This window comes from Peromyscus leucopus, chromosome 8b (genome assembly GCF_004664715.2).
Source record: "Peromyscus leucopus breed LL Stock chromosome 8b, UCI_PerLeu_2.1, whole genome shotgun sequence".
Taxonomy (NCBI): Eukaryota; Metazoa; Chordata; class Mammalia; order Rodentia; family Cricetidae; genus Peromyscus; species Peromyscus leucopus.
This window is the reverse complement of record NC_051086.1, coordinates 57,885,831-57,898,332: the sequence shown is the minus strand read 5'-3', so window position 1 is coordinate 57,898,332 and position 12,502 is coordinate 57,885,831. Positions and strand designations below refer to the sequence as shown.

At 39.1% G+C, this 12,502-nt stretch overlaps 1 protein-coding gene across 2 annotated transcripts in view; it reads left to right on the top strand.

The window, feature by feature from the left end:
- Pafah1b1 (platelet activating factor acetylhydrolase 1b regulatory subunit 1) overlaps nt 1–12,502 on the top strand; it is a 64,754-nt gene that overhangs the window by 42,258 nt on the left and 9,994 nt on the right. For both annotated transcript variants that reach the window (XM_028866714.2, XM_028866715.2), the window contains exons 3-6: nt 2,161–2,245; nt 2,688–2,762; nt 3,598–3,804; nt 10,509–10,677. In XM_028866714.2, coding sequence (XP_028722547.1) covers nt 2,161–2,245; nt 2,688–2,762; nt 3,598–3,804; nt 10,509–10,677 — 536 coding nt within the window. The remainder of the gene's footprint in view (nt 1–2,160; nt 2,246–2,687; nt 2,763–3,597; nt 3,805–10,508; nt 10,678–12,502) is intronic.

Here is a 12,502-nt window from a genome sequence, read left to right as displayed (position 1 = left end):
TAGTGGTTGGCTATGATGAAATATTGGAGGTCAGTGGCAGATAAGGCCCTGTTGAGGAGGCCTGGGGATACAGCATGCACAAATCCTTGGATTTGATTTCCAGTGCCTTGAATTGGCCAGGTATTTAGAAGTTCAAGGTCATCCTACTTAGGTAGTTTCTGGCCAACCTGGGTTGCACAAATGCTGGTTTTTATAAAAGCAGGGAGGGCCAGACATAGTTGCACATGTCTTGAATCCAGCGCTCAGAGGCAGAGACAGACAGATCTCTGTAAATTCAAGGCCAGCCAAGACAAAGGCCCAGCTTCAAAAGGATAAACAAAACGGGGCAAAGGATGTAATGATACTATCAGTGTGTGTGTGTGTGTGTGTGTGTGTATATATATATATGTATATATATATATATATATATTTTATATATTTAATATATTTAAATTTGTTTAAGCACACAGTAGTAACCTTTTTTTTTTTTTTTTTAGACCAGGCTGGCTTCAAACTCAGAGCTCTACCTGCCTCTGCCTCCTGCATGCTGGGATTAAAGGCATACACCACCCAGCTGCCATTAATTTTTTTAATGATTTAAGTTAGTTTAAAATCTTATAGAGGAATCTGAAATTAACCTTTTCTATAATTTTGTGACTAAAGACTCAGAATAATTGAGAAACGTTGATATAGGAGAGCAGGGATACTTGCCTATATTCTGTCAGGACATAATGAAAGAGAAGCATGAAAAGACATTATTTCAAGCCATTTCAGCTTTTCTGCCTTTGAATTATAATTTTAAATTAATGTCATTCTAAGATAGTATACTGTTTGTATTTTTGCATTTTTAGTTCATTGTAATGGTTTGGAATTATTTCTAAGACTAAAGTACTTGGTGGTGGGGTAATTGTGCCTGAAATGTATTTTTATAATGTATGCATGTGTGTCTGCTAGAGACAAAGACTTTGCTTGTCCTCCTGTCACTCTTTGTTCCTTTTGAACAGTAGGGTCTCTTCCTGAACCTGGAATATTTTGGCTAGTCAGGAAGACAGCAAGCTCCAGAGAGCCTCTTGTCTCCACCCACCTTAGTGCTAGATCTGTAGACTTGTGCAGAACACTTAACCTTGTCCATGAGTACTGGGACAGGAGCCCCAATCCTCACGCTTGCACAGCAAAGCACGTGCAACCACTGAGCTGCTCTCCATGTCCTTGTTCTAGTTTTATCAAAACATTTGTAAGCCAGGCATGGTGGCACACGCCTTTAATCCCAGCACTTCAGAGGCTGAGATAGGTGGATCTCTGAGTTTGAGGACAGCCAGGGATACACAGAGAAATTCTATGCAAAACTCAGTTGTAATCTCCAATGCTTAAGCATGTATATCAAATAGTAAGATAAGGTCAATGTGAACACTAGCAAAACTGAAGGTTACTTTCACCAATTGTTATCTAGGTATAGAAATATATTTTTAGCTGTGTCATGCCCACAAGTGATAAGCTAAGCAGTAAGTTAGAAACTTATAAAATGTCAAAGGCTGGGAATGTAGTTCAGTGGTTGATCACTTGCCTAGTATGCACAGATGTCCTGAGTTCAGTCCCTAGCATCTCTGGCGGGGTGGGGGGTGGGGGATGCTAAAAAATAATACAGATACACTGTGACAGTGGCTAATGTTTCAGAACCCTTGAAAGTATGTCTGTTTTTTTTTTTCCCCTAGAAAAATTTGTATAATTTGTATAATTAAAAGAATTACTCTTTTTAATAGATTTTAAAAGCCAGGTGGTGGCAGCACACGCCTTTAATCCCAGCACTTGAGAAAGGTGGAGATAGGTGGATCTTTGTGAATTTGAGGTTGGCCTGGTCTACATAATGAGTTCCAGGACAGGCAGGGCTGACAGAGAAACCTTGTCTCAAAAAAATAAATGAAAAACCCAAGTTTTTTTTTTTTTTTTGTTTTGTTTTTCGAGACAGGGTTTCTCTGTGTAGCTTTGTGCCTTTCCTAGAACTCACTTGGTAGCCCAGGCTGGCCTTGAACTCACAGATATCCGCCTGCCTCTGCCTCCCGAGTGCTGGGATTGAAGGCGTGCGCCACCACCGCCTGGCTAAAACCCAAGATTTTTAATGTGTGTATTTCCTTAAATAGAAACAGGTATTTTTAGAACTCATTTGAATTTGTTTTCTTTCAGAAATCGAGCTATAGCAGATTATCTTCGTTCAAATGGCTATGAAGAGGCATATTCCGTTTTTAAAAAGGAAGCTGAATTAGATATGGTATGCTTGACTTTTTTTTTAAACAGTCCTCTAGTTATTCATAGTATAGTTAATGGATGAATTTTACTTAAGTTTGTAGTAGTTAGGTCAATTCAGCTATTCAAATCTTGCCAGTTTTTATGGTGATCTCTTAGCACTGAACTTAATTTTCCTACTTTTTTGTATAATCAAATAGTTGAGCCAGGTGGTGGTGTGGTGGTGGTGGTGGTGGTGCAGCAGCACACCCTTAATCCCAGCACTTGGGAGGCAGAACCTAGTGGATCTCTGTGAATTCAAAGCCAGCTCCTGGTCTAGAGTGAGATCCAGGACAGGACAGGCACCAAAACTACACAGAGAAACTCTGTGGGGGGGGGGGGGGGAGACAAGAAAAAAAATTCATGTTTAGGCTTAAAGATGTCATGGTTGAGCCATTTTTTAAAGGATCTTGCTTTTTATCCTCTAGAATGAAGAATTAGATAAAAAGTATGCTGGTCTTTTGGAAAAAAAATGGACATCTGTTATTAGATTACAAAAAAAGGTAAGTCTTTCTTCTTTAGTCTGTTGTGGTCAGTCAGTGTGCTCTTATAAATTTTCTGAAAGCATTACCATAAATTATTAATCTGCTGATACTCGTATCTGAGCTTAGAAAATACATTTCTTTGCTTCATAACAACTTTGATTGTAAGGTCATTACTGATGCACAATAGCTCAGATAGCCTGGGGCAATGCCTTGGTTGAGTCTGCATTGCCTGACTGAGAAGTTGATGCTTAAGGAATCACCTGTGCTCTTAGAAGGACATAACTACTTGGAACTGGGAAAAGAACTCAAAGTATAGTCTCACATGAGCCATTCTTACCTCTGAGTTTTGTTTTGTTTTTTTCTTTAACATGAAAGACAAAAGTAACAAATGCTATTCCATTTCTAAAATACGTATTCTTCTCATGAAAAGTTGGAATAGATAACATTCTGATATACGCCCAGCTGTACTAAGGTCATAGACAAGTATCAGCACCTAGTAGTTGTTCAGTAAATATTAGCTTTTGTTGTGAATATTACTGTCTCTAACAATAATAATAAACTGTGGTACAGGACAGGGGGGGGTGCGGGTCACGACACACTAAAAATGGCAGGGAGCAAGGCAAATACATTGATCTTCTCTATTAATAAATGTAAGTGAAAATTGTCTTTCAGTGAAATAGTTCAGGCTGGGCATAGTAATCCCAGCACTTGGGAGTTGAGGTAGGAAGATTATGAGTTCTGGGCTACTCTAAGCTTCATAGTGAGGGCCTACCTAAAAGCAAAAAACATACAAACAAAAAACCAAATATGTTATAGAATGCATCTTTATTTAACTTCATGTTCCCTCCCCAAGGTTATGGAATTAGAATCAAAACTAAATGAAGCAAAAGAAGAATTTACGTCGGGTGGTCCTCTTGGTCAGAAACGAGACCCAAAAGAATGGATTCCCCGTCCACCAGAGAAATACGCATTGAGTGGTCATAGGAGTCCAGTCACTCGAGTTATTTTCCATCCTGTGTTCAGTGTTATGGTCTCTGCTTCAGAAGATGCTACAATTAAGGCAAGTTGTGTGTGTGTGAGTGAGTGTGTGAGAGAGAGAGAGAGAGAGAGAGGGAGAGGGTGAGGGGGAGAGAGAGAGAGAGAGAGAGAGAGAGAGAGAGAGAGTGTTAAGAGAGTGTCTCTATGTAGTCTTGGCTATCAGACTGGCCTTGAACTCACAGAACTCCTAAATGCTGTGATTAATTAAAGTCATGGAGTACCACACCCATGTAAGAGGCAAGTTTTTCTTTTCTTTTTTCCGAGACAGGGTTTCTCTGTAGCTTTGGAGCCTGTCCTGGACTAGCTCTGTACACCAGGCTGGCCTTGAACTCACCGAGATCCACCTGCCTCTGCCTCCCAAGTGCTGGGATTAAAGGCTTGTGCCACCACTGCCCGGCTGCAAGTTTTTCATAGAGGTAGACTTGATGTAAATTAGGTAAAAGAAAGAAAAGATTTTGGAAAACAAGGATCTAAGCTGAGGGGAGCTCTTGAGTTTATCTCTGTTGTTTATTTGCATGCGCTTCTTGTGTATGTATGCATACCTTCCATGTCATATGTGTGATTGCCAAAGAACAATTTATGGGAGTTGTTTCTCCCTTCTAGGACATGGGTCCTGGGAATCAAACTCAGGATGTCAGGTTTGGTGGCAGTTGCCTTTTTGAAACTACATAAGTGATTTGGTTCTAAACTTTAAAGCCAGACTTTAAACTTTAGTCATTAAACTTTAAACATTAGAGCTCTAGAGAGGCATTCTGCCAATAAGTAACTGATGTATTTGAGAAAATTTGGGGTGTTTTTAATTTAGTTTGACAGTAGGTCATCTTATCCTTGAATAGTTTCTGTTCTTGGAGAATAAGAATATTTTTAAGCAGGCAGTAAGAAAATAGTAGTTTGCAAGGCCATTCTTCCAAAATGCATTAGTGTAAAGTAATGTACAGTTTTCTTTAATCTATCCATAATAAAATGACAGTTGTGCAAGCCATAAAAAGATAGAAAGATAAAATATAATTGTGCTGGAGAGATGGCTCATAGATTAAGAGCACTGGCTTCTCTTCTAGAGTTCCCGAATTCAATTCCCAGCAACCACATGGTGGCTCACAACCATCTATACTGAAATTTGGTGCCCTTTTCTGGCATTCAGGAATACATGCAGGCAGGATACTTACTATATGTAATTAATAAAGAAAGAGAGAGAGAGAGAGAGAGAGAGAGAGAGAGAGAGAGAGAGAGAGAGAGAATATAGATGAGTTCCTTTGTTCTAAGGCTATTAAGTTCTACTTGTAAAGCATTAAGAAAATGTCATTGTTTATACCCTGTAGTAACAGTAGTCTTACCTAAGATGCAGGCATGACTTAAGTGTGACTATGTTTTACCAATTTTTCAAATTGAATATGTTTAACATATTCTTTTTAAATTAATTAATTTATTTTGAGACAGGGTCTCTGTACATAGCCCTGGCTGTCCAGAAACTCACTGTGTAGACTAAGGTGGCCTGAAAATTAAGGGATCTGCCTGCCTCTGGCTCACGAGTGCTAGAATTAAAGCTGTGTGCCACTGTGCCCAGTGTGTTACATAGTCTTAATGTGATGGCCCTGGAGGCTCATTGATTTACAAGGGAGCCTGTACTCAATCACTCATACACACACACACACACACATACACACACACACACACACACACAGATTTTTTAAAAAAAATCTTTATGTATATGTGTGTGCACCATGCATATGGATCTCAATTGAGGGTGTTGGGTATGCTGGAACTGGAGTTGCAGAAAGTTGTGAGCCACCCTTCATGGGATGCTGGGAACTGAATTCAGGTTCTTGAAAGAACATCAAGTATCCTTAACCATTGAACCATATCTCCAACTTCTCTTCCATGTTTTACCTTTAAAGCCTTTCAGTTATAATACCATCAACATTCAGATACAATAATTGAGGAAAATGGATCAATGATAAGTATTCAGAACAGTTCATAGTAGTAGTTTTGAAGGAGGAAGCTGGGCTGGGGATCAAATCCAGGGGCCTTGCTAGTGTGGTGTTGTGTATCTGTATTCTCAAAACTCAGAAGGTAGAGATAAAGACTATGAGTAACCAAGGTTAAAAGTAATTTGAGTAGTTTTGACCTCACTACTAATGTAAGAAGAAAAATGTAGATTGAAATTACATGTATTTTATCAAACAGTCAGGGACTTATTTATTGTGTGTTTCTGTGTAAAGATTGTGTGTACCACAGTGGTTATATAATAGAGGACAATTTGGGTAGAGTAGTTCTCTTCATCCAATTTTTGGTTTTCCGAGACAGGGTTTCCCTGTAAAGCTTTGGCTGTTCTGGAACTTAACCTATAGACCAGGCTGGTTTCAAACTCAACAGATTCGCCTGCCTCTACCTCATGAGTGCTAGGACTAAAGGTGTGCACCACCACCACCTGGCTCTCTATCTACTTTATCTGGATTCTGAGGATTGAACTCAGATGGCCAGGCTTGTTCAGCAATTTTCATTACCCGATGAGCCATCTCATCAGCCCCTCTTTTACATTTTAAACAAGAATTTCCAGTGATGATGAAAGTATACATTCGTACTACATTTCAGTCAATAATTTAACAAACTACATGAAAGACTTCAAAATTTTATACTTCTTTCTTTAGTAAGGGGCAGGCTTGAGGTCCGCCCCCCCCCCCCCCAACTGAGGACCAAACCCAGGGCCTTGCGCTTGCTAGGCAAGCGCTCTACCACTGAGCTAAATCCTCAACCTCATTGAGTTTTATAGTGTGTATATGTTTATATTGATATGCGTGTGTGCTGTGACATGGATAGAGAGGTCAAAGGACAACTTGTAGAAGTTGGTTCTCTCCTTTGACCGTGTGGGTTTCAGAATTGAACTCATCAGGATTTGTTGCACGTGCCCTTAACTTCGGACTATCTCATCAGCCCCTGGTTTCTTGGCCCCTCCCCACCCTTCAGACAATGAGTCACCTTGTAGCCCTGGCTCTCTCTAACTCATAGCAGTCCACCTACCTCTGCCTCTGGTGGGAATAAAGGCATTTATCACCATGCTCAGCCTGGATAAAGTTTAGTGACATGGAAAAAGTACTTTGGTAAGCAGAAGTATAGTCTGCAGATAGGGAGTGGGGGTTTGGGGTGTTACACACCTTTAATCTTAGCACCTTAGCACTACAGAGGCAGAGGCAGGTGGATCTCTATGAATTCGAAACCATCCTGGTCTGCAGAGTGAGGTCCAGGACAGCCAAGGCTACCAGAGAAACCCTGTCTTGAAAAAAAACAAAAAAGAAAGAAAAAAGAAGCAGAAAGTTGTGGTAATAAAATCATTAAGTCCTCCTTTTATTTACTTTTCATAATTTTTATTACCTGGTGTACTACAGTCTAAAATACCAGAATAAGCACATTTACATGTTTATTTTATTACACTGTATGATTATGATTATTTTATATTAGTTATTATTAAAATGTTACTTGTCTAATTTGTAATATAAATTCATAAGTATGTGTGTATAGGAACAATCTAGTGTATATGTTTTGATGCTACTTGTACTTTAGGCTTCATCTGTAGTCTTGGAATTGTGTCACCCATGAATAAGGGAGACTGCTATAATAGGCATAGTCTATGTGATTTAGAAAGCATAGGGGCAAAAGGAAAAGCCACATCATTGGTGGTTTTTTTATATTAATATGTATAATATATCCTGAGACAGGGTTTCTCTGTAGCCCTGGCTGTCCTGGGACTCACTCTGTAGACCAGGCTGGCCTCAAATTCATACAGAGATCGTCTATCTTTGCCTCCTGAGTGCCAGGAGTAGAGGCATGTATATTTTTTTTCTCTTCATAGCAGTACATTATATTATAGTTTTATTTGTAGTTATGAAGAGACAAGATTATTTGTTTTTTACTTTTATTTTATGTATGGCTATTTTGCCTGTGGGGTGGGGAGGTCTATGCCCACTTGTGTGCCTGGTACCCATGGAGAACTGGAGAGGACCCTGGATCCTCTGGAACTGGAGTTACAGATGGTTATAAACTGCCACATGGATGCTAGGAATTGAGCCCATGTCCTCTGAAAGAGCAACCAGTACTCTGAATCTCTGAGCCGTCTTTCTAGCCCCCAAAAGTTTTTATTGCAGAGTATGTTTAAAGCATTGTTCTAAGCCAGTGGTTCTCAACCTATGGATCACAACCCCTTTGGGTGTTGAATATCAGATATCTTATATATCAGGTATTTACATTACGATTCATAGCAGCAGCAAAATTACAGTTACAAAGTATCAATGAAAGTAATTTTATGGTTGGGGTTCATCACAGTATGAGGAACTGTATTAAAGGGCTGCAACATTAGGAAGGTTGAGAACCACTGCTCTAACCATACTGTGGTGTGGTGGCTTGAAATTCCAGCTGCTTAGGAAGCTGAGGCAAGAGAATTTTAAGGGCAGTGTGGGTTACAGATTAAGTTCAGGGCCAGCCTGGGCAATTTAATGGGACAGTCTTTAAATAAAAAAGTAAAAAGAGGCCGGATGTAGTGTTACACACTTTTAATCCCAGCACTTGGGCAGCAGAGTCCAGTCTGGTCTACAAAGAGAGTTCCAGAACAGCCAGAGCTTCTGATCTCCACATACACAGACACAAAAACAGAAATGTTTAAAATCTTTAAAAATTAAAAAATGAATAGTTTTGGGGGTGGTAGGTAGCACATGTTTATAATCCTAGCACTTGGGAAGCAGAAACAGGAAGATCAAGAATTCAAGTTTTGAGGTCAGGCTAGGCCACCTGAAACCCTGTCTCAAAAGATAAAAATAAACAAAACCCCCCTGATATACTCAGGGATGTATCCAGCTAGGCCAGCACAGAATTAAACACACAGTGACTTCTTTCATATGGAAGTGATGGAATGTTTGAATGGTGGTAAAGGTTTCATTCGTTTAGAGCTGGGCATGATGATGTGAATGATGATGTTTTGTTCCTAGCACTCCAGAGAGTGAGGCAGATGATTCATGAAATCACGATAGCTTAGGCTACTTTTAAAACAAAAAAACAAAACAAAGCAAAAAAACTGGTTGGTCATACAATGCACACCTTTAGTTCCATCACCTATGAGGCAGAGGCAAGTAGGTCTCTGAGTTTAAGGCCAGCTTGGTCTACACAATGATACCCTATCTCAAAAAAAAAAAAAAAAAAAAAAAAAAAAAAACCACAGCAACAAAATTAGGAAAAATACTTTATATAGTTGTGGTGTGATATAAATTTGTACTTTTTATATAACATCATGTTTATACTAGAAATTCCTTATAAATGTAGGTTTTTTTTTTAAATTTATTTAATTTTTATTTTATGTGCATTGGTGTAAAGGTGTCAGATTTCCTGGAACTGGAGTTATAGACAGTTGTGAGCTGTCATGTGGGTGCTGGGAATTGAACCTGGGTCCTCTAGAATAGCAGCCAGTGCTCTTAACCACTGAGCCATCTCTCCAGCCCAATAAATGTAGGTTTTCTATTTGTTTATCAATCCTCTTATGTTGACTGTTTTAAGTTTTAAAAATGGACTGGAGAGAAGGCTCAGCAGTTAAGAGCACTTGCTGCTCTTGCAGAGGTCCAAGGTTTGGTTCTCAGCTTTCACATGGTGGCTTATAAACATCTGTATTCCAGTTCCAGGGGATCCAGGGTCCTCTTCTAGCCTCACAGGGCATCAGGTATGAATGTGGTACACATACATGATATGTAGACAAAATACTTATAAAATAAAATAAATTATTTTTTAATGTATTGCCTAGAAAAGTTTTTCTTAAATATTTTCCCAAATTTACACACACACACACACCCCTTATTACATTTTAATTAGTATTTACTGTGGGTAGAGTGGATGCAACTGTTTCATTTTAGAGCATGAAATCAGTGTTTGATTTTTTTTCTTTTGTTATTTCCATTTTTGAGTGTTTTTGTTTGGATTTTTAATGTTTTTGTTTTTTTGAGTGGCTGGAGATTAAATTGAACCTAGGACTTGTTGCATGCAAAGCAAGTTCTGTAATCAGTATTTTTAAAAATGATTTCAATCAGACTACAATTTGGCCACCAGAACAAAGATTTAGTATGTTCTTGAGTAATATCTCTGTAATATTGACTCTTGGTAACTCATAATTTTAGGGGAAAAAAATGTCTTTTCAAAATAAGACTTTTCCAGATGAAATGTTTTTGTTAATCATGAGCATATGATTCAGGAATAGTTTGTATTTTGTAAAATTTTTCCTTGGTCCTTTCAGTATCTGTGTTCTACTGCTCTAGTAGAATTAAGAACTTAAATCAGTTCACTATTGTACATAAAAATGCCTGGTGCTCACTTTGGCAGCACATATGCTAAAATTGGAATGATACATACAAATACCTGTCATTGCCCCAACACATCCTTTTTGTACTTTAATTTCCTTATTTATGTCTAGTGCTTACTATGAGACTAGTGTGTTTTGACTTTCTGTACCTTCTCATTAGCATATTTAAGTGGTAGATTCTTAACAGATGTGACACTGGAGGTCTGCTTGGATAATTGGAGCTCAATTTTCTCTGTTGAGAAAGGCCAGTTTGTACTTGAAGATTAGATATTTCTAACAGATTACTATCGTTATTTGTTAATTAGTCAGTAAGGTGCCAGACTAAGCTGCTGGGTGTAAATGTGAAATGAGGAAGTGATGGATTGGTGTTGACCATTTTTCTATTCACTTGACAGGTGTGGGACTATGAGACTGGAGATTTTGAACGAACACTCAAGGGGCATACAGACTCTGTACAGGACATTTCCTTTGACCACAGTGGCAAGCTTCTGGCTTCCTGTTCTGCAGACATGACGATTAAACTATGGGATTTTCAGGGCTTTGAGTGCATCAGAACCATGCATGGTAAGTGGTAGAGGATGGTACTTTAATTTCTGGTAGGACACTTGAGAGCAGGAGTAATTTGCTAACCATATATAGGTACCCTACGTTTAACTCTTAGTTGTCTGCACTGATGGGCAAGTTTGATGAACAAACTTTGGTGATAGAGATTTTCTTGTTAGAAGAGGTTAAGGTTTACATGAAATACTAATTTGTATTCACAAGTATATCTGGGTAAGAAAAACTGCCAGGTCAGATTACTCCAGCAGAAAAGGACAGTTAATTTACTGAGGTTGTTGGTTCTTTTTTCTTTTGTTTTTCAAGAGAACAGCTAGTGTGGAAGCTGGAAGCCAGAGTCCCCCTGCTGTGGTACCTTTAAGTGTCTCTAGGTTATTTCATCTGGAAAATACAGGGGGTAATACCTATGTCATAGAATTAAAAAGATAAAATGAGTCATAATTTGATTATTTGGGTATATAGGAGATACTAACATTTGTCATTTTTAGGTTTTTGGGACATGGTCTCAGTGTAGCCTTGGCTGGCCTGAACTCAAGAGGTCTGCCTGCTTCTACCTACCTCAAGTACTGAGATCAAAGGTGTGCACCCCACACCTGGCACTGTCCCATCCCCCCTCCCCTCCCTCCCCTCCCCTAGAGAGGGTTTCTCTGTGTAGCCCTAGCTATCCTAGACTGGCCTTGAATTCAGAGATCCGCCTGCCTCTTCCAGAGTGCTGATATTAAAGGCATGTGCCACCACCACTTGGCTTGGCTCTGTTTTCTTTAAAGATGTAGAATATGGTTGTTTAGATATATGTAAGAACAAATGCTGTATGAGTGATTTAACAACAAGCCAGGTGTGTTGGTGCCTATACATAATTCCAGCAGGCAGGAGGCCAAGCTGGGAGAATCGCTACTAGTTCAAGGCTGGCCTTCACTACAAAGCAAGTTGTAGCCCAACTGAGCTGCACAGTACACTGTTCTTAAGAAAGCAAAACAAAAAGACTAGCTGATGGTATTTAGTACACAGGCTTATTACATGGAGTGTATGGTTGAAATTTGAGTTTTTTCAACTATTTAAATACATTACATCCAGTTAGTTCTAAAGGAGTTTTGGTAGATTCTTTTGTAAATGTGTTATCTAAAAATCTGTAAGTTGCGGGTATCTTACTGCTGTCACTTGCACAAAGCCCTTAGTTTGATCCTGGTTGGTAGTAAACCCCTATAATTTCATTACTTAAGAAGTAGAAGCCGGGTGTGGTGGTGCGCACCTTTAATCCCAGCAATCAGGTGACAGAGGCAGACAGATCTCTGTGAGTTCAAGACCAGCCTAGTGTACAGAGTGAGTTCCAGGACCGCCATGACTATTACACAGAGAAACCCTGTCTCAAAAAAACAACACAAACAAAAAAGAAATAGAAGCAGAAGGATCAAAAAGTTCAAAGTTTCCTTGGCTACATAGCAAGTTTGAGGTCCACATGGCATATATACATGAGATACTGTCTCAAAAAAAAAAGTTTTTGCGAGGCATAGTGGCACATACTGATAATCCCAGGTTTTTATTGTTGTTTTGGCTTTGTAGACCAGGCCTGCCTCTGCCTCCTGAGTGCTGGGATGAAAGGCATATGCCACCACCGCCCGGCTTGATCCTAGGTTTTTAGGACTGCAGCAGAATTGGGCTTTGTACTGAGATCCCATCTTTAAAAAAGACAGGAAAGTTTCTTGAAAAATACATACCTTGAGCTTTTTCCAGGAAGCATAGCTAGTTTGGAATGTGAGCAGTGTTTATGACCTATCAGGGCATTTACTCCTGTTGAACATTAATATCAAATAAAGATAAATTTCAACCACTA